The sequence below is a fragment of the Notolepis coatsorum genome, assembly GCF_963971535.1.
Source record: "Notolepis coatsorum genome assembly, chromosome: 15".
Taxonomy (NCBI): domain Eukaryota; kingdom Metazoa; phylum Chordata; class Actinopteri; order Aulopiformes; family Paralepididae; genus Notolepis; species Notolepis coatsorum.
The window spans coordinates 65,398,906-65,421,450 of record NC_140179.1 but is presented as its reverse complement, the minus strand read 5'-3'; the positions used below and the strand labels follow the sequence as shown (position 1 = coordinate 65,421,450).

The 22,545-nt window shown below is 48.0% G+C and overlaps 1 protein-coding gene across 1 annotated transcript; it reads right to left on the bottom strand.

Annotated features, from left to right (window-relative positions):
* Positions 1-220: 220 nt before the first annotated feature.
* On the bottom strand, positions 221-10,030 carry smim15 (small integral membrane protein 15). The gene is made up of 2 exons (XM_084330269.1): positions 9,938-10,030; positions 221-1,516 (listed from the first exon to the last, which is right to left on the bottom strand). The coding sequence occupies exon 2, from the start codon at positions 1,481-1,483 to the stop codon at positions 1,259-1,261; it is 225 nt and encodes a 74-aa protein (XP_084186395.1). The 5' UTR covers positions 1,484-1,516; positions 9,938-10,030; the 3' UTR covers positions 221-1,258.
* Between the last annotated feature and the right edge of the window lie 12,515 nt (positions 10,031-22,545).

Below are 22,545 nucleotides of genomic sequence, written 5' to 3'. Positions count from 1 at the left end.
AAGTTTACTTCGAAAGACTCATGAAATTGATAAGGAGTCGCCAGAAATGTTGAAATGTCCTTGGAAAAAAAATTTATTAAAAGAATTTTAATGACACACTAGACGGTTAACCCTTTCACTACCACACTACATGGGGTTAACCCTTTCACTACCGCACTACATGGGGTTAACCCTTTCACTACCACACTAGACCGTTAACCCTTTCACTACAGTTAACTGTATGTAGTGGTAGTGAAAGGGTTAACCATCTAGTGTGGTAGTGAATGGGTTAACGTTTAGTGTGGTAGTGAAATGGTTAACGGTATGTAGTGTGGTAGTGAAAGGGTTAAAGAGGTATTTTGGCGAATCGCCAGCTGACATGTGATGATCTGACATAATAAAACGCTGTCCTGTGTCTCGAGAAGCTCTGCCGGAGAACGTCACCCGGAGGAAGGCAGGAGAACTGCAGGCCTCTGGGGAACTGCAGGCCTCTGGTGGAAGGCAGGAGAACTGCAGGCGTCTGGTGACCTGCAGGCCTCTGGTGGAAGGCAGGAGAACTGCAGGCGTCGTCTCCTCTATGTTCAACCCGCAGAGAAGCTAACCGCAGTGACTACGCAAACAGTGACACTGAGAAAAATGGCTCTTTGGACTATCCACTGAGTTTGTAGTTACTGCAATTGTTTATACCCCCTTTTCTCGAGCGAGATTGAACTCTGAAACCTTGTCACAAGATGAAGCGGATATATTGGCGATGCAGCCGTACTCTCGGGACACGGGGTTAGGGTTAGTGACGGGGGGTGAGTTTTAATGTGTGCTCCGTCACGCGTCACTCCTCCTCGCAACGCCTCTTTTAAATTACTGTTTAAAAATCTACCAAGAGTCATTTCTAATCAATCATAAGCACTTTATTGTTTTGCCTTTTTTGTTTTTGGACATTTCATTAGTAACTTGACCCAAGAAAAAAAGAAGAAGAAATTGTTGCTCAGATCACTGGATCCGAGGCGTTTAAATGGAATGCAAGGCGTCGCAGTGGCAGCAGCACCACGGTAACAGCAGCGGGTCTACGGACAGACGAACAGACAGACAGACAGACAGACACTGTCCTCTTGTTTACAAAGAGTCCTGTTGAGAAAGGAAAGGACCTCCCACCGGCAGAGCCGTCCGTCGCGCGTCCCCGTCTCCCACCCCAGACGAGGGGGGCCTCTGCTGGGGCGGGAGGGGCAGTGTTGCTTTGTGGGTGAAGGGGGGGGCCTCCCCCTGACCCCGCAGGGGGGGGCGCTCAGTCCTTCTTCACCCTCTTGGCCTTGGCGATGTTCTCCTGCCGCTTCTGCTTCTTCTTCTGCTCGCGGTCGCGCGCCTCGATCATCTTGGCCAGCTTCCAGGACAGCAGGGCGCTGGCGATGAAGAGCGGCGTGAGGGCGAGGATGACGGTGGTCAGGAAGCCGTAGGGGTCCTTGGCCGCCCACTCCACCACATACTCTGCCCACGCCCGCACGTCAATCATCCTGTCGCCCGGACGACGGTCAGCCAATCAGACCTGGGGGAGAGACCAAGCCAAACCAACCACATGAGATCGTTCATTTGCTTCCTATCCTAATGCGGTGTAGGGCTACTAACCCTAATATAACCCTAGGGCTGTACCCAATGGGTTAGGGTTGGGGGCTGTAGGGCTGTTGTACCGAATGTACTTTTTTTTTTTTTTACATTTGAAACTTCTATTGAAGTTCTCGAATGAAGCTTTGAATGTCTGTCGTCATATTTTTATTTTTTTCTTTTTTTTTTATAAATAAAATCCTTAAACAAAATCCTCAATTTGAATAAGGTGATTAATCTGATTAATTTTTTATTTATTTTTTTTAAATCAACTTTCTAACTAGTCAGTTTCATCAACATGAATAATCAAATAAGGGCACGGTTGGTACGAACTACGAAGACAGGCTACATCATTTATGATAAATGTTTTATTTTAATTGTTACGACGAGTCATATACTATAATAGTATAATACTATAATATTAGTGTAGCCTAATCTTTATCTGCAACTGTGAAGAAAAACCCCATTGGTTTAAACAGAATGAATAGACATAAAAAAAAATTAAGACTAAATTTACTATTTTGAATGTCAACGTTATGAATGAAGCTTCAAAGCTTCGAACTATTCGGTACAGCCCTAATGCGTTGTGTGAAGACGTTCCCAGGTGTACCTCACAGGAAGTATGATTGAATAGGGCTGATGGTGATGCTTCGAGTTTCAACACGAGTTTGGCTTCCCCGCCATCATGAAAACAAGATGATCGAGACTATTATTGTGCCGCGCACCGTGTTGCTCTCATTTAGACAGTCAGTGTTTCCCATGAATTACCTAGACTGTGGCGGGCCGCCACAATCTAATTTGTCCCGCCACAGTTTTATAATGAACCGAAAATATATATATATTTTTTAAAGATTATAATATTTAAAAAAAAAAATTATATACAGGTGCAGCTCAATAAATTAGAATATCGTGGAAAAGTCTATATATTTAGCTGTATTGGTGCAGTAATTTGTGCAAAAGGAGCCCCAACCAAGTACTGAGTGAACATACATGAACATACTTTTCAGAAGGACATTTCTATATACAAAAGAAAAATACATGTATTTTAACATTTTTATTGGTGATACAGAATTTTGGGCTTTCATGAGCTGTAAGACAATCATCAAAATTAAAACAAAGGCTTGAAATATTTCACTTTGTGTGTAATGAATCTAATCTACGAGAGTTTCGCTTTTTGAATTGAATTACTGAAATAAAAAAACTTTTCCACGATATTCTAATTTATCGAGCTGCACCTGTAAATATAAAGTTTGCCAATAGGAATAGGGATGTATCCGTAGTATTGGCAGTGGTAGTAGTCGTAATAGTAATACAGTATATTTTAGTTTCTAAATAATAAACCAGTTCAACACAGGTAACCACTTTTGCTTAATTTCTTTGATGGCTCAAATGTATGCTCTAGTCCAGTGGATTTTGTGTTTTGAGCACAAAGTTCATCATAGATCTGGCCTCTGACCAGATTGATGCATTTAACTTTAAAATGTACAGTGTACATTTTAAAGTTACATTGTACACACAAAAAAAGTTCCGGGGGGGCATGCCCCCCAGACCCCCCTAGAGGGTCAGAGGTTCACCCCCCACAGCCTCACCAAGTCCTGTGGGAAACACAGACAGTTAGACTCCACAGTTAGACTCCACAGTGGGCCGTTCACGTTGAATGCAAGAGAAACACTGTCTATCGTAGGGCCAGGCAATTAATTGAATTTAAATTGCAATAATGATCATTGTGCCGCATGCCGTGTTGCGCTAATTTTGTCTCCCGTGTAAATGCAGTGCACGCTTCCTTCACAGTGGTGCCCCCCCCCCCCCCCCCCACAGGTTTACATAGCGGCTTAACGTCTTAACTTGTAGAAGACAAAGGTAGCCTTTGGTCGAGAGGTTTAATAATTGTGATTTAGATATCAACGATTATGATTTAGATATCAACGATTATGATTTAGATATCAATGGCCACAATCAAGCAGCCCCTATGATTTAAAGTGTACGACGGCAACCCCCCCCCCCCCCCCCCCCTTGGTACAGCAAGATGGCTGCCGTAGGGTTTCACCAGGGAAACCACCACATGTACAGAGAGGATGATGAAGATAAACCACCACATGTACAGAGAGGATGATGAAGATAAACTACCACATGTACAGAGGATGATGAAGATAAACCAGCACATGTACAGAGACGATGATGAAGATAAACCACCACATGTACAGAGAGGATGATGAAGATGAACCACCACATGTACAGAGAGGATGATGAAAATGGAAACGGTTGCATCATCATACCACACCCCGGTTACGTTCCTCATTGAGTCATGGCCGGAGGAAGTCGATGCAGTTGCATCTTTTCCACTGAGTTCTGCTGCGCTCCGTGTTTATGTTTCCTATAGATCAGTGGAGGCTCCTCCTTGTTTATGTTTCCTATAGATCAGTGGAGGCTCCTCCTTGTTTATGTTTCCTATAGATCAGTGGAGGCTCCTCCTTGTTTATGTTTCCTATTAGGCCTGCCGCGATAAGCAATAAATCGATTAATTGCCGCGATAATTAAAATTAATGCAATGATTTTGACGGGCGCGATTAATTGCTATTTGCGCGTTTGTTTTAATGAGGCGGAACCAGTGCCCATTGTCAGTCACTGTCCGTGTTGGGAGGCGGGCCGCTGGCTTTACTACAGAGCAGAGAGCACAGCACAGGAGCTCCGTGGGGCAACACCACATAGCTTAACTACATTTCTCAATAGTGTTGCTCCTTTTAACCAAGTAGCGTTATTTGTAGTGTAACGTTAGCGTTTTAACGTTAGTAGCTAACGTTAAAACTAACTTAAAGTTAGTTGTTCACCAACAATCTCAACATTTGTTTTATCATTAGCTCATGTCGATCTACTAGTAGCATCAGCAAGCTAACGTTAGCTGGCCCCAGTCCACTAGCAGCATGTCGATCTACCAGCAGCATCAGCAAGCTAACGTTAGCTGGCCCCAGTCCACTAGCAGCATGTCGATCTACCAGCAGCATCAGCAAGCTAACGTTAGCTGGCCCCAGCCCATTAGCAGCATGTCGAAGTAGTAGTAGCATCAGCAAGCTAACGTTAGCTGGCCCCAGTCCACCAGCAGCATCAGCAAGCTAGGATAATAACAACAATACTTCCGGTCCGGTCGGTGGGCTTCAAAATAAAAGTCTAAAACACCGGAAAAGACGGAGCGGTGGGCTTCAAAATAAAAGTTTTGGGAAATAAATTTCTCAAAAAAAAATTCTCTAACCGGTCGCAATAATATCGCTTATCGCGATATTTTCGGGGGCAATTAATCGCCCAGCAAAATTTGTTATCGTGGCAGGCCTATTTCCTATAGATCAGTGGAGGCTCCTCCTTGTTTATGTTTCCTATAGATCAGTGGAGGCTCCTCCTTGTTTATGTTTCCTATAGATCAGTGGAGGCTCCTCCTTGTTTATGTTTCCTATAGATCAGTGGAGGCTCCTCCTTGTTTATGTTTCCTATAGATCAGTGGAGGCTCCTCCTTGTTTATGTTTCCTATAGATCAGTGAAGGCAGCTCCTTCCACCGGCCGCCTCAAACAGCTGGAATCATGGTGCCTCCCCAAACTTTGTTTTCCCTGTTTATTTTGAGCCTCCTATGCCTGGTCTCCATTAGTTATGTTCAGCCTGGCTGGGGCTAGCCATAGTATGGTTTATTTTGAGCCTCCTATGCCTGGTCTCCATTAGTTATGTTCAGCCTGGCTGGGGCTAGCCATAGTATGGTTTATTTTGAGCCCTCCTATGCCTCGTCTCCATTAGTTATGTTCAGCCTGGCTGGGGCTGGCCATGGTATGGTTGGGTTTGTGTCTCCAAACTCTCCATTGCATTTCTTGTAAACCCTCTGGTTGCTAGGCAACCTTTCAAAATTCACACCAACAACTGTGTGTTGCACGAGCTGAACCCGTGATGACACGACAGGCCCTCCTGCCGGGTGGTGAAGGGTGTGTCCGCCTCAGCTGGGGTCCAGCTAGGGTTGGAACTTGGCCCGGTTCTAAAGACAGTGGAGACACTCTCACTATGTGCCAGGCAGACAGGCCACAGCGCGGCTAAACCCTGGCTAGTGGAGACAAGGCACTAGTCATCTCTGTAAGAGCAAAGTCACGTTTACAATTGCACTACTTTTATTGTCTTTTATACCTATTCTTATGTCTGCAATTCATGCATTGTTTTTTAATTCTGTCAATCTGTATGGTGAGTTTATGCCTATGGTCATTTTATACTAGATACTTATTAAAGTCACTAAGGAAGGTCTAGGTATGAGATTATAACTCATAAACCAACCTCAATCAAGGAGGATGGGATATACAATATTTTAATGACTGTCAATTCTATCAATTCACGTTCTGGGCTGATGTTATTGATATTGAGTGTTACTGTGTGGCTATAATAATAATAATAAAGAGCATTTCATCAGGCATTGTAATTGTTTACTAACGTTTTACATGTCGTCCTCCTGAAATCAATGACGTCAGCTAGTAGTTAGTTAGCGTTAACCCTTTCACTGCCACACGACAGAAAGTTAACCCTTTACTATCACACAACCGACGGCGATGCTCCATCATTAGCATCATTAGCTCTGCGTCCGTGGAGCTAATGATGCTAATGAGTATTGTCACAGTGAAAGGGTTAACCAGGGAACAAAATAAGTACCAGCCAACCGCCAATGGCTGGTAAAAAATCTGCCTGGCTGGTAGTTTTTAAAATCTACCAGCCAAATGGCTGGTAAGTCAAAAAGTTAAGTTTGTTCCCTGAGAGCAGAGCTACACAGCAGTGCGCCTATTTTGCGAGCCGAAATAAGTCTGTGGTTTTTTCTTCTTCTCACAACGGGTCAAATGCATCTAACATGCATTGCATCGTCGCCATTCCTTTATGCCCACATCGCCCGAAATGAAGGTTATGTTAGCGTAAGCTAACAAGCTAATCCTGATCAGCGGCAGAGCCATAGAGAACAGCAGACAGTGTGGACTGGGGAAAGGGAAATGGGGGGGGGGGGGGGCACTCTCCCTTTCTCTGTGTGTGTGCGTGCGTTTGGAAAGACGATGAAGTCACTAGTCAGGACTCAGGAGAGGAGTATATTGTAGTAAACTGAGGATTACTGAGGATGCACAGATAATGTTGATATTCAAATATAAAAAGGTTTCGAGAGGAGTGGAAGTTTGAAGACAGACTAGACTACAATATGATGCGGGGGTGGTGAGTTGAAACAGTGTGTGTGTCCCCGACCCCACTTCTATGTTTCAATAAATTATTTGCATTTAAAACTATTAACGCTGACTCATTCCTTCAGTCCACTCAAAATTATGCTAATATTCCTTATGTTGTTTATGATATTAATTGAAAATAGCATATGAGAGTATTATATAGTAATAATAACACATGGCGATATACTAAAAAGCTATTTTAAATTTTTGGCTGGTAAAAAATCTGCCTGGCTGGTAGTTTTTCAAATCTACCAGCCAAATGGCTGGTAAGTCAAAAAGTTAATTTTGTTCCCTGGGGTTAACCTTCTGTATTGTCACAGTGAAAGGGTTAACCGTCTGTATTGTCACAGTGAAAGGGTTAACCTTCTGTATTGTCAGTGAAAGGGTTAACCGGCTGTCGTGTGGCAGTGAAAGGGTTAACCTGTATTGTCACAGTGAAAGGGTTAACCGGCTGTCATGTGGCAGTGAAAGGGTTTTGTATTGTCATAGTGAAAAGGCCCATCACACACACTTTATGTTATGTTAACTGCAGATCTAGTGACAGATAAAGCTCATCTAGCTCGCAAAACAAGCCACGCTCCGGTAGCACCGGTCCCGTCCCTCCTCTCCCGGTCCCTCCTCATCAGAACCACGGTCCCGGTCCCGTCCCTCCTCTCATCAGAACCACGGTCCCACTTTCAAAAACACTCTCAAAGAACACCTACGGGAGACTGCAATTCGAAACTGGCCCCTACAAATGTCCTAACGGTCATTAGGTCAAATGTATTCAAAGCGGTATAAAACGGAAATGTACCGATGTCCGCTTTGTACATGTTGACTGCAAGCAACGCACTGATAATCGACGAGTGTATTAGACCCATAGCCATAATATTTTATTTTATTTTTTATCTTTTTCTCCACCTGATTTTTCAATTTTTCTCCCCATCCCAATTTTTTTCGTTATGCCAATTCCCCCCCTCCCCTACCTGGTTGTTGTGCATGTTCCTCCTACTGGTCGGTACAAGGGAACCCTGAAGTCAACCACATGCTTCCTCCGACAGCCAGTGGTAGGGGTGGACGGTATAAACGGTATACGGTATAAACGGTATGAATTTGCTCTACGGTATGGATTTTGCCTATACCGTGTAACCGGTAGTGCAGCTCTAAAATAGCAATGACGTCATGTAACCACTGCGCGACTATTTCACTCGCATTTGCCCCTAAAAATAGATAGAATTAGTCATAGATAATAGATATGTGCGAACTGGAAAAAGTTATTTAGGAGGCTTCGCGCAGTGGGCGTGCCAGCCCCTCCCGCACGCATGTAAACACGGGTCTACTTAGTAGTCTAGTGGGACGGGACGTCTCCCTGAGCTAACGTTAGCTTAGCTACCGTTACAAAATGACCCAGTCAACTATTCACTTTTAGTTTAATACATGATGAGGCATTGTCTAACCGAACGGTATCTAGTCGGCCAGCTACCGATAGCTCCTGACATCAACAAACGCTCCATCAAGTCTAGTAGAGTAGACGTGTATGATAGCTCCGTTAGCCGTTAGCTCACGTTAACGCAAGTAAGTTCACCGTTCAAAACGAAATGTCCCATTGAACTAAATAATTCACTGAGGCGTTGTATTAACGTTATATATCCGGCTAGCAGTAGCTACAGATAGCTCCTGATATCAATGTCTTATAACACTGATTCGATGCGTATTCGAGCTGAGGGCTTGATGAGCACAGTTAAGTAACGTTATGCCAATAGGGTCCAGGTGCAGCGCCGGAGAATCCTGGCCGTAGCTCTGCTCGAGGCTACTCGAGTAGCTGGAGGCTACTAGAGTACACACAGACAGTGGAGCTTGTTGCGTGGTGGCGATGTCTCGCAGATAATACAAGTACAAGTCTAATTATATAATATATATATTTTATAAAAAAAAATATATATATATATATATATATATATATATATATATATATATAAAATAAATAAAAAAATTTATCAAAAACGATGATACCGTGATATATACCGTTACCGTCTATGCTTCAAATTATACCGTGATATAAATTTTAGACCATACCGTCCACCCCTGGCTCTCTTTTCACCTGGCAGCGAGGACTCATTGGTGAAGAGTAACGCGTGCCTTCACTATTTCCTGCCTTTCGCTGAGCAGGCGCCCAGACCTGACCTGTAGGCGTCGCTGTCCACAACGCCAGATTACCACCCTCGACTTCCCTCCCACTAACTCAGCCAAACGAGTTAGTATGACGATCGGCCCAAGCCGCAGGCAATGCTGACTCCGGGAGTCGAGACGAGACCGCAGCCTCTTGCATTGGTGACGAGCGCAATCTCCGCTACGCCATCCGACCGCCCAACCCATAGCTATAATTTAAGATATATTTTAAGCACTCGCAAATCTCCCACTCCTCCCATTGATACAGTAAATGACCAAGTATGGCTTTGTCAGTATTCCAATGTACAGTGTACAGTGCCCCTACCCAAACCCCCCCCACACCTCCAATGTACAGCCCCCACCCACCCCACCCCACCCCACCCACCCAACCTACTCCAATGTACAGTTTCTATGTCAAATGTATATACACTCTTTTTCTGGACACTTTTTGTATCACAAACAGTACTGTATTTGCAAATCTGATATGTCATAAATGTATAGATGTAGCAGTACTGTCTATCTGTATGTCATATGTTATGATGAATTGAAAATGGGGGACCCTGATGTAAACAAGACGAAAGTCTTTCTCTGGTCTGCATCCCCTTAACAATTGTATGTATTGAGCTGTACTGTACTGTACCCATTCTGCAATCTGTTAATAAACTTTTCAATCAATCAATCAATCAATCAATCAAAGTCCCTCCAGGTCCCTCCTCTCATCAGAGCCACGGTCCCGGTCCCGTCCCTCCTCTCATCAGAGCCAAGGTCCCGGTCCCGTCCCTCCTCTCATCAGAACCATGAGGACGGTGAATGGGTTGTATTTAAGCTAACCCGCCCAACCGCACCGGCTAACTTATCTCACTTCTCTCTCTCGTTAACGGCTCGTCAATTCCACCAAACCGTCTATAAACGGAACATAATACTAGCATTATGGAAAACAAGACGTCGTTTAGCGGGGTCATAGAAAGGCCAAATAATAAGGCAAATATATATTTACCAAATGGTGATTCTTCTTGTTTATATCCACGCTGGGCTTTCTTTCTTTCACTCCTTCTTATCTCAACGAGACTTGTTGTCGCGGATCGTCAACTCGCGCTTGGTTATGACGTCGACACCACCAGGAAGTTGGGAAATGTAGTTCCGTGTCGAGAATTGATTGATTCATTGATTGAAAACTTTATTTAACAGATTGCAGAATAGGTACAATTCCCATATTTTTCCAGTTTAAATTTTTTACAAAATGGCTGCAATTCCCCTCCGTGACGACAGTGGCAGCAGTGTAGATTAGAACGTTAGCACTCCGACCACCGCAACACTTCCGGGATTCTGAAATCGGGGAGGAGATAGCCGGGGGGAGCATATGAATGAATGTGGATGAGAGCCATGATGTAAGTGGTTGCAGATACGGCTGTGGGGGTGCTAGAGACATGATCGAATAGACGTTTATGCGCCTCAATCTCCTGAACACGGCGTGACCCATTCCTAATCGATCAGAACTAAATCGGCAGAGAAAAAGCCAATTTTAAAGCACCTATTTCGCATGCACATGCGCAGATTGCCCATGGAGTTTGGACGACGCGAGATGACGCACAAATGAATGTGGACTGTTCCATCAGAGGGCGGAGCTTCGAACCACCAACCCTTCGATCATTGGAAGACCCGCTCTACCCCTGAGCCAAAGCCGCCCCACAAAGTACAAAGTGAAGTACCAAATGCTGTCTTCCTATCGCAGCGCTGGATACCATGGCATTTTAAAAGTGTTGCCCTACTCTTAAATTCTATGTTTATTGTAGCGACCAACTCTGCCTAATTTAGGTGCTAATATGAATTGAATATGAAGGGGGAGATGGCGCGGCCCGCATGGCGGTGTGAGTGGCGCGCGGGCTGTTTTGTGTTTTTCCTTCGATCATGGCGTGCTTTATTGGGGGGGTGCCTCTAGTCTGCACCCACAGCCAGGGGAGATGGTATGTTCAGGAGCCTCTAGTCTGCACCCACAGCCAGGGGAGATGGTGCGTTCAGGAGCCTCTAGTCTGCACCCACAGCCAGGGGAGATGGTGCGTTCAAGAGGCCTCTAGTCTGCACCCACAGCCAGGGGAGATGGTGCGTTCAGGAGCCTCTAGTCTGCACCCACAGCCAGGGGAGATGGTGCGTTCAGGAGGCCTCTGCACCCACAGTGGAGGAGAAGACTGGTGGATGGAGGACGAAGGATACAACTGAAGCAAGTGTGTTCAGGCTGTCGGAGACTTCCACCCAGGAGGGGCCGACCATCTTACTGTCTCCCATTATAAAGCAGGGCCACCATCTTACTGTCTCCCATTATAAAGCAGGGCCACCATCTTACTGTCTCCCATTATAAAGCAGGGCCACCATCTTACTGTCTCCCATTATAAAGCAGGAGGGGCCACCATCTTACTGTCTCCCATTATAAAGCAGGAGGGGCCACCATCTTACTGTCTCCCATTATAAAGCAGGGCCACCATCTTACTGTCTCCCATTATAAAGCAGGAGGGGGCCACCATCTTACTGTCTCCCATTATAAAGCAGGAGGGGGCCACCATCTTACTGTCTCCCATTATAAAGCAGGGCCACCATCTTACTGTGTATTATTTGCACTGTCTGCACAGTTTGTATTGTGTTGTCAATACCGCCGGGACAAATTCCTGTGTATTGATTGTTTTTGGTGCATCAATTAATTGATTCTGGTGTGATTCTCACTCTACATCATCATCATCATCATCATCATCATCATCATCATCATCATCATCATCATCATCATCATCATCGTCATCATCATCATTTTATTAAAGGTTTATATGATAACAAACATGTGTTTTGGAGAAACAGCTGAATCTGCAGGTGGGGCTTCAGGCCTCCAGTCTTCCACCGCCTCCCAGACAGGGTTAACCCTCACCCTTCCCAGAGAGAGTTAACCCTAACGCTTCCCAGAGAGGGTTAACCCTAACCCTTCCCAGAGAGAGTTAACCCTAACCCTTCCTAGTGAGAGTTAACCCTAACGCTTCCCAGAGAGAGTTAACCCTAATGCTTCCCAGAGAGAGTTAACCCTAACGCTTCCCAGAGAGGGTTAACCCTAACCCTTCCCAGAGAGAGTTAACCCTAACCCTTCCCAGAGAGGGTTAACCCTAACCCTTCCCAGAGAGAGTTAACCCTAACCCTTCCCAGAGGGGGTTAACCCTAACGCTTCCCAGAGAGAGTTAACCCTAACGCTTCCCAGAGAGGGTTAACCCTAACCCTTCCCAGAGAGAGTTAACCCTAACCCTTCCCAGAGAGGGTTAACCCTAACGCTTCCCAGAGAGAGTTAACCCTAACGCTTCCCAGAGAGGGTTAACCCTAACGCTTCCCAGAGAGGGTTAACCCTAACCCTTCCCAGAGAGGGTTAACCCTAACACTTCCCAGAGAGGGTTAACCCTAACCCTTCCCAGAGACGGTTAATCCTAACCCTTCCCAGAGAGGGTTAACCCTAACGCTTCCCAGAGAGGGTTAACCCTAACCCTTCCCAGAGAGGGTTAACCCTCACCCTTCCCAGAGAGAGATAACCCTCACCCTTCCCAGAGAGAGTTAACCCTAACGCTTCCCAGAGAGGGTTAACCCTAACGCTTCACAGAGAGGGTTAACCCTAACACTTCCCAGAGAGGGTTAACCCTAACCCTTCCCAGAGACGGTTAATCCTAACCCTTCCCAGAGAGGGTTAACCCTAACGCTTCCCAGAGAGGGTTAACCCTAACCCTTCCCAGAGAGGGTTAACCCTCACCCTTCCCAGAGAGAGATAACCCTCACCCTTCCCAGAGAGAGTTAACCCTAACGCTTCCCAGAGAGGGTTAACCCTAACCCTTCCCAGAGAGAGTTAACCCTAATGCTTCCCAGAGAGGGGTAACCCTAACCCTTCCCAGAGAGGGTTAACCCTAACCCTTCCCAGAGAGAGTTAACCGTAACCCTTCCCAGATAGAGTTAACCCTAACGCTTCCCAGAGAGAGTTAACCGTAAACCCTTCCCAGAGAGGGTTAACCCTAACGCTTCCCAGAGAGAGTTAACCCTAACGCTTCCCAGATAGGGTTAACCCTAACCCTTCCCAGAGAGGGTTAACCCTAACGCTTCCCAGAGAGAGTTAACCCTAATGCTTCCCAGAGAGGGTTAACCCTAACGCTTCCCAGAGAGAGTTAACCCTAACCCTTCCCAGAGAGGGTTAACCCTAACGCTTCCCAGAGAGAGTTAACCCTAACGCTTCCCAGAGAGGGTTAACCCTAACCCTTCCCAGAGAGGGTTAACCCTAACGCTTCACAGAGAGGGTTAACCCTAACCCTTCCCAGAGAGAGTTAACCCTAATGCTTCCCAGAGAGGGGTAACCCTAACCCTTCCCAGAGAGAGTTAACCCTAACGCTTCCCAGAGAGGGTTAACCCTAACGCTTCCCAGAGAGGGTTAACCCTAACCCTTCCCAGAGAGGGTTAACCCTCACCCTTCCCAGAGAGAGATAACCCTCACCCTTCCCAGAGAGAGTTAACCCTAACGCTTCCCAGAGAGGGTTAACCCTAACCCTTCCCAGAGAGAGTTAACCCTAATGCTTCCCAGAGAGGGGTAACCCTAACCCTTCCCAGAGAGGGTTAACCCTAACCCTTCCCAGAGAGAGTTAACCGTAACCCTTCCCAGATAGAGTTAACCCTAACGCTTCCCAGAGAGGGGTAACCCTAACCCTTCCCAGAGAGGGTTAACCCTAACCCTTCCCAGATAGAGTTAACCCTAACCCTTCCCAGAGAGGGGTAACACTAACCCTTCCCAGAGAGAGTTAACCGTAACCCTTCCCAGAGAGAGTTAACCGTAAACCCTTCCCAGAGAGGGTTAACCCTAACGCTTCCCAGAGAGAGTTAACCCTAACGCTTCCCAGAGAGGGTTAACCCTAACCCTTCCCAGAGAGGGTTAACCCTAACGCTTCCCAGAGAGAGTTAACCCTAATGCTTCCCAGAGAGGGTTAACCCTAACGCTTCCCAGAGAGAGTTAACCCTAACCCTTCCCAGAGAGGGTTAACCCTAACGCTTCCCAGAGAGAGTTAACCCTAACGCTTCCCAGAGAGGGTTAACCCTAACCCTTCCCAGAGAGGGTTAACCCTAACGCTTCACAGAGAGGGTTAACCCTAACCCTTCCCAGAGAGAGTTAACCCTAATGCTTCCCAGAGAGGGGTAACCCTAACCCTTCCCAGAGAGAGTTAACCTAACGCTTCCCAGAGAGGGTTAACCCTAACCCTTCCCAGAGAGGGTTAACCCTAACCCTTCCCAGAGAGAGTTAACCCTAATGCTTCCCAGAGAGGGGTAACCCTAACCCTTCCCAGAGAGGGTTAACCCTAACACTTCCCAGAGAGGGGTAACCCTAACCCTTCCCAGAGACAGTTAACCCTAACCCTTCCCAGAGAGAGTTAACCGTAACCCTTCCCAGAGAGAGTTAACCCTAACGCTTCCCAGAGAGGGTTAACCCTAACCCTTCCCAGAGAGAGTTAACCGTAACCCTTCCCAGAGAGAGTTAACCGTAACCCTTCCCAGAGAGGGTTAACCCTAACGCTTCCCAGAGAGGGTTAACCCTAACCCTTCCCAGAGACGGTTAACCGTAACCCTTCCCAGAGAGGGTTAATCCTAACGCTTCCCAGAGAGGGTTAACCCTAACGCTTCCCAGAGAGGGTTAACCCTAACCCTTCCCAGAGAGGGTTAACCCTCACCCTTCCCAGAGAGAGATAACCCTAATGCTTCCCAGAGAGGGTTAACCCTAACCCTTCCCAGAGAGAGTTAACCCTAATGCTTCCCAGAGAGGGGTAACCCTAACCCTTCCCAGAGAGAGTTAACCGTAACCCTTCCCAGAGAGAGTTAACCCTAACGCTTCCCAGAGAAAGTTAACCCTAACCCTTCCCAGAGAGGGTTAACCCTAACGCTTCCCAGAGAAGGTAAACCCTAACCTTCCCAGAGAGGGTTAACCCTAACCTTCCCAGAGAGGTGACGATATCTTTACACGCCTCCCTGGGGGAAAGAAAGAAATCACTTGAACTGTATCGCTCCCAAACGTAATGTATAAATGTATCGCCCCCAAACGTAATGTATAGAAAGGAAAACAAGTTGAACAGCGCGCCGGGGTCCTCTCTCTCTCTGAACAGCGCGCCGGGGTCCTCTCAAGTGCGGTCGGACGGAGAAAGATGGCTGACATAACAAAGAGAGCCCGCTGGCTGCGTGAACTTCCTGTTGAAACCAGATCAGGTTAGAACACATCTGCTCGGTCCATACGGCACGGATCACTTTCAGAGCGGTTCAGAGGCCAGCCTCCTGCTCTCAGAGGAAGGAGAGGGGGGTCCGGGGGGGGGGGGGGGGGGGGGTCCACCGTGGAAACACATGTCGGAGAGGAGTCACACGAGCGAACGCTCACCCTGCCGCCACCAAACGCTCACTCTAAGGCGGCACGGTGGTGTAGTGGTTAACACTGTCGCCTCACAGCAAGAAGGTCCAGGGTTCGATTCCCGCTTGGGGACCAGGTTTCCATGATGCCAGGTACCCAGGTGGGGTATCTCCCAGGCCTTTCTGTGTGGAGTTTGCATGTTCTCCCCGTGCTCGCAAGGGTCCCCCCCGATAAGAGAAACGCAATGGACACTGTCGCGTCCGTGACGAAGACGGGCAGGAGCACTTGGATTGGTCCCCGGGCGCGGCCCCACGCCGACACCCTGTCTGCTCCCGGCTGCCCTTGAGGGGAAGGACGACGGGATGGGTTAAGAGCAGAGCTCAATCGCATCGGCAACCCTGAGAAAGACAATTGCATGTGTGTGTGTTCCTGTGTGTGTGTGCCGCTCCCATTGCATGTCGTTGTGTTGTTGCATGCCGAATAAAGACCTCTCTAAAGAGGTCCTGCATTATATATTATTAACCCCACCCCCACCAAACGCTCACTCTAACCCCACCCCCACCAAACGCTCACTCTAACCCCACCCCCACCAAACGTTCACTCTGATCCCACCCCCACCAAACGCTCACTCTGACCCCACCCCCACCAAACGCTCACTCTGACCCCACCCCCACCAAAAGCTCACTCTAACCCCACCCCCACCAAACGCTCACTCTAACCCCACCCCCACCAAACGCTCACTCTGACCCCATCCCCACCAAACGCTCACTCTGACCCCACCCCCACCAAACGCTCACTCTAACCCCACCCCCACCAAAAGCTCACTCTGACCCCACCCCCACCAAACGCTCACTCTAACCCCGCCCCCACCAAACACTCACTCTGACCCCACCCCCACCAAACGCTCACTCTAACCCCACCCCCACCAAACGCTCACTCTAACCCCGCCCCCACCAAATGCTCACTCTGATCCCACCAAACGCTCCCTTTAACCCCACCCCACCAAAGGCTCACTCTAACCCCACCCCCACCAAACGCTCACTCTAACCCCACCCTACCAAACGCCCCATGATGTCAGCGACCACGCCCTGACCCCATGATGATGTCAGCGACCTCGCCCTGGCCCCATGATGATGTCAGCGACCACGCCCTGGCCCCATGATGACTGTTTTACCCCATAAAGAGTAAATAGTGGGCCCCTCTTTCATGAGGCGACTATGGCACTAATGTCAACAGATGTATAGGGAGTGAGGAGGGAGGGGGGGGGGGCATGGAAGAAGTAGCACGTTCCCAGGCCGATTGTTAACCAGTCCTGCCAGTGATGTGTGTGTGTCTGTGTGTCTGTGTGTGTGTGTCATGATGGTAGGGAGGCTAACCACTGGTCTGGCCAGACCTCAGAGGATATCTGACGTCCTTTGATATTTTTGTCTTTTGTGGACCGAGGATGAGCTGATGACGCGTACCAGAGGCTTCCGTAAATAAAGATTCATCATTTGGAAGTGTGTGTGTGAAAAAGAGTATGTATGTGTGTGTGTGCAAAAGAGTATGTGTGTGTGTGTGTGTGTGTGTGTGTGTGTGTGTGTGTGTGTGTGTGTGTGTGTGTGTGTGTGTGTGTGTGTGTGTGTGTGTGTGTGTGTGTGTGTGTGTGTGTGTGTGTGTGTGTGTGTGTGTGTGCAAAAGAGTATGTGTGTGTGTCTGTGTGTCTGTGTTTATGTAGGACTACATCTTCTGAATAACATTACGTCTGTCCCATGTGACCTCAGCTGACCAATGATTGGGGAACTATTTCTACAAATAAGCAGCGCGTGTAACGAGGTTCGAGGCTGTGGTGTTTAACAGGTGAGGCCAGGGTTCGAGGCTGTGGTGTTTAACGAAGGTTATCCTATAACCCTAGTTATATGATTGGCGCAGCTGTCTGCTTCGCACTATGGGAATACACTCAGCGCCTATTGCGCGTCAACTGAAAACTTCTCACATGCACCTTTCATCTGCCTGACCACGCCCACCTCCGGCCAGCATATAGCCCAGGTGTGGTGATCAGCTCCCCCTTCCAAGTCTGAACTTCAATGAACTTCAATGTAGCCCCGACAAATGCACCCCCTGAGGTCCCCTTCATGACCATCAGAAAAACATGGGGTGGGGTCCGGCCCCCTCGCGCCTCCTAACGAGGAGCGGAGGGAAGGACGCCAATCATGCGCAGTGGGGCGCAGTTACCGCCGCACTTCTCTTTTACAGAGGCAGTTAATGTATCTAAACTATACTATACAATACCTCCTTCCTTTAAAGTGACTTTTCCATTTTAAAGTGACATTTTGTTTAAAGTGATAGTTTAAGAGAGGAGTTATCTGGAGAGATCCGGAGGTGGAGGAGGAGGAGGAGGAGGAGGAGGAGGAGGAGGAGGTGGAGGAGGAGGATGAGGAGGTGGAGGAGGAGGAGGAGGAGAATCCGGAGGAGGAGGAGGAGGTGGAGGAGGATGAGGAGGAAGAGGAGGGGGAGGAGGAGAGGAGGAGGAGGAGGTGGAGGAGGAGGAAGAGGAGGTGGAGGAGGAGGAGAAGGAGGAGGAGGTCGCTATAGGTACTATAGGGGCGACAGTGGCTCAGGAGGGTAGAGCAGTCGTCTGGCAATCCGGAGTTTCCCGGTTCGATTCCCGCTCCTCCCAGGCAACATGTCGATGTGTCCTTGAGCAAGACACTTAAACCCCTAATTGCTCCCGATGAGCAGGTTGGCACCTTGCATGGTTGCCTCCACCGTCGGTGTGTGAATGTGTGAGTGAATGTGTAACCTGTTAAAACACCACAGCCTCAAACCCTGGCTCTCACCTGGTAAACACCACAGCCACCTCCTGCACCCAACGGCACACAGCCACACACACACACACAGAGACAGCTTCGATCGGGGTAGAAATAAATATCAGATCAACGATCAAATTTTATATATAGTGTTCTTACCTTGTATCTGATGTAATGCAAAAGAAATAATCCAATTATCTGATCGCCATTTCCAATTACTGCTCGTGGAGGGTCCGTACCACATTACCGACCATTACATATGGGCGGGCGGGGCGGGGTTACTGTTCAATGCCATCGTTGTATAGACCTACCTCGCCTGAGTATTTAAACCCCGCCCGCACGGCTCGGATCATCCCAGAAAAGAAACTACACCATTCCCAGTGGAGTGCAATACCAGCTGGAAGGCGTAGGTGGCGGTATTTGCCCTTTTGCGAGCTCCCAACGATAACATCAGGCTGGATGGATGAAAATGAATGGATATAGCTAATAAAAGAAATAACGATTAAAACCAGAGTTAACGGTTGGCGAGTTAAGGTGCTCCCATAGTCGAGCAGACTGTACACAGAGCAGACTCCGCGGAGTCCTCTTTGAGCTTTCATAGTCGAGCAGATCTCAGCGGAACGTCCGCGGTCTATTTCCTACATTTCTCGCACCAGTTTTACTACATTTCCCACAAAAAAAGTTTTACGCACTTGAATAACAGGTATATAGGCAGCGAGATGCAATGTACCGTATAGGCTTGAGGTGGACAGCGCGTGGTGCTGAAATGAAACACGCATTGCATGAAATAAAAGCACCACAGTTTTATTTAAAAATATTGGAAACGGAGATAACATAGAGTTTCCAATATTTCGAAATAAAACTGGCAATTTTACACACTTCATTTAGAAAAGCCATTCAAACATCTCTCTTGGCACGGAGCGAGTGGTCAGAGTAAAATGCAGATCGGCGTCACATTAAATGCAGTTTGATGTCAACCAAAACGCCGAGCAGCGTTTTGTGTGACACCAAGTCAGCGGCGCGGTATGTCCGCGCGTCAGAAAATAGTAGCTTCGCACCCTGTGGGTCTGCTGTCCGCTGAGATCAAAGCTCAAAGAGCCGCGCGGACCTCCGCGGATGTCTGCTCTGTGTACAGTCTGCTCGACTATGGGAGCGCCTTTAAACCCCGACTTTTCTCGTGGCTGGCGTTGAATGAGTTAACAGGTGAGAGCCAGGGTTCGAGGCTGTGGTGTTTAACAGGCATGGTGAGAGCCAGGGGTTCGAGGCTGTGGTGTTTTAACAGGTGAGAGCCAGGGTTCGAGGCAGGTGAGAGCCAGGGTTCGAGGCTGTGGTGTTTAACAGGCTGGTGAGAGCCAGGGTTCAGAGGCTGTGGTGTTTAACAGGCTGGTGAGAGCCAGGGGTTCGAGGCTGTGGTGTTTTAACAGTGCTGGTGAGAGCCAGGGTTTGAGGCTGTGGTGTTTAACAGGTGAGAGCCAGGGTTCGAGGCAGGTGAGAGCCAGGGTTCGAGGCTGTGGTGTTTAACAGGTGAGAACCAGGGTTCGAGGCTGTGGTGTTTAACAGGCTGGTGAGAGCCAGGGTTTGAGGCTGTGGTGTTTAAACAGGCTGGTGAGAGCCAGGGTTTGAGGCTGTGGTGTTTAACAGGTGAGACCGAGGGTTTCGAGGCTGTGGTGTTTAACAGGTGAGACCGAGGGTTTCGAGGCTGTGGTGTTTAACAGGTGAGACCGAGGGTTTCGAGGCTGTGGTGTTTACCCAGGTGAGAGCCAGGGTTCGAGGCTGTGGTGTTTAAACAGGTGAGACCGAGGGGTTTCGAGGCTGTGGTGTTTAACAGGTGAGACCGAGGGGTTTCGAGGCTGTGGTGTTTAAACAGGTGAGAGCCAGGGTTCGAGGCTGTGGTGTTTAACAGGGCCAGGGTTCGAGGCTGTGGTGTTTAACAGGTGAGAGCCAGGGTTCGAGGCTGTGGTGTTTAACAGGCTGGTGAGAGCCAGGGTTTGAGGCTGTGGTGTTTTAACAGACTGGTGAGAGCCAGGGTTCGAGGCTGTGGTGGTTTAAACAGGTGAGACCGAGGGTTTCGAGGCTGTGGTGTTTTAACAGGTGAGAGCCAGGGTTCGAGGGCTGTGGTGTTTAACAGGCTGGTGAGAGCCAGGGTTCGAGGCTGTGGTGTTTAACAGGTGAGAGCCAGGGTTCGAGGCTGTGGTGTTTAACAGGCTGGTGAGAGCCAGGGTTTGAGGCTGTGGTGTTTAACAGGTGAGAGCCAGGGTTCGAGGCTGTGGTGTTTAACAGGCTGGTGAGAGCCAGGGTTCGAGGCTGTGGTGTTTAACAGGCTGGTGAGGCCCAGGGTTCGAGGCTGTGGTGTTTACCAGGTGAGAGCCAGGGTTTGAGGCTGTGGTGTTTAACAGGTTACACATTCACTCACACATTCACACACCGACGGTGGAGGCAACCATGCAAGGTGCCAACCTGCTCATCGGGAGCAATTAGGGGTTAAGTGTCTTGCTCAAGGACACATCGACATGTTGCCTGGGAGGACCGGGAATCGAACCGGGAAACTCCGGATTGCCAGACGACTGCTCTACCTCCTGAGCCACTGTCGCCCCTATAGTACCTATAGCGACCTCCTCCTCCTTCTCCTCCCTCCTCCACCTCCTCCACCTCCTCCTCCTCCTCTCCTCCTCCCCCCTCCTCTTCCTCCTCATCCTCCTCCACCCTCCTCCTCCTCCGGATTCTCCTCCTCCTCCTCCTCCTCCACCTCCTCATCCTCCTCCTCCACCTCCTCCTCCTCCTCCTCCTCCTCCTCCACCTCCGGATCTCTCCAGATAACTCCTCTCTTAAACTATCACTTTAAACAAAATGTCACTTTAAAATGGAAAAGTCACTTTAAAGGAAGGAGGTATTGTATAGTATAGTTTAGATACATTAACACTTTGGATGCCCAACCTGAGTTTTCTCTGGTTTACCCCCCGTGGGTTGAATGCCCATAACGAGAATATTCGTTTTTTCTCGTTTTTTTTTTTATATTAGCGATCTGAATTCATATTTCATCAACCGAGTCTACCGTTGGTAAATCAGCCACTCCAGGCGCTCAGATGTGAAAAAAGCGCCCCCTATCGTCTCCCAGATGGTAATTCACCCTTTTGGATTGGACTCAATGAAAAGGCATGAGGAAAAAAAACCCGGACTCCACATTTTACTTCTCACGCATGTGACCGTAGTCGATCAGCTTCATTCTGGACCCTCAGAGCAGCGGGGATTATGCGTTGTACAGTATACCGCGGTGGATCAATAAAAGGATCGATTTTCGGAATGGCGATCAGGAATTGGAACAATCCATTTGGATACCATCTGATCTCAGGTAAGGAATCTATTTTACCAGTATTAGGATAATCAGACCCGTTTTCACGGAGATATAAGCTTTCCCCCTATATGTGATATGGCTGTTTTGACTGTAAAAGCGATCAGGAACTAAGAGAATCAGCGCGCGGCACCAGCGTGCACACGTACACATATACTATCGATAATCTAGCGTTTATTTGAAAACGATTCATAAAAGGCCGAAAAAATGACAACGTTCTAGAATATTCCAGTACAGGGCGATTCTCATGGAATCTCTTATTTTTTCCGTGAAAACGAGGGCTTTTCAAAATGATATAAAACGGAAATGAACCGATAAAAAAACAATCCGCTTCGACAATGTTGACTGGAAATGGGTCATTGATAATGCGACGGGCAGATTAGACACATAGCCATAATTTAAAACATAGATTAGGCGATATTAACGTTAACATTGAAGTGGTGCTGGGCATTCAAGCACTAAATGTGCGCCCCCTGCTGGGCATTCAAAGTGTTAAGTATAAAAATGACGGAGTTAAAATTGTATATTGTACAGTAGTGTACATAGGAACCAGTTTCTCAGGAACTTAGCATGTCTTTTTTTATCTTGTGTCTTACCTATTTTTTTCCCCCCGATGTCTATTTTATTATTGTATTATTGCACAATCGATGCCGGTGTCATGCCAAAATCCTACTCCCCTGCCACGATTTGAGTGCCCGGTAGGGGCTAGGCAGGGGCTAATACCCCCCCTAACTTTTGATTGCAAAGTCTGACATTGACCCCCTTTGTCCACCAGGTGCACCAGCCCACCAGGTGCAGGAATATCAAATTTGGTCAATATCAGACTTTGCAATCAAAAGTTAGGGGGGTATTAGCCCCTGCCTAGCCCCTACCGGCTACCACAATATGAGTGAGGCACTCAAATCGTGGCAGGGAGTAGGATTTTGGCACGACACCGGTCATGACCACCGGCATTTCCACTGCATGCCCTGGTATGTATGTGACAAATAAACCTCTTGAATCTTGATTCTCCTCCCATTCCCTTCCCTGACAGCTGCGAGCCCTTTGGCCTCGAAAACAACCCTGTCTTGTGATGTTATCCA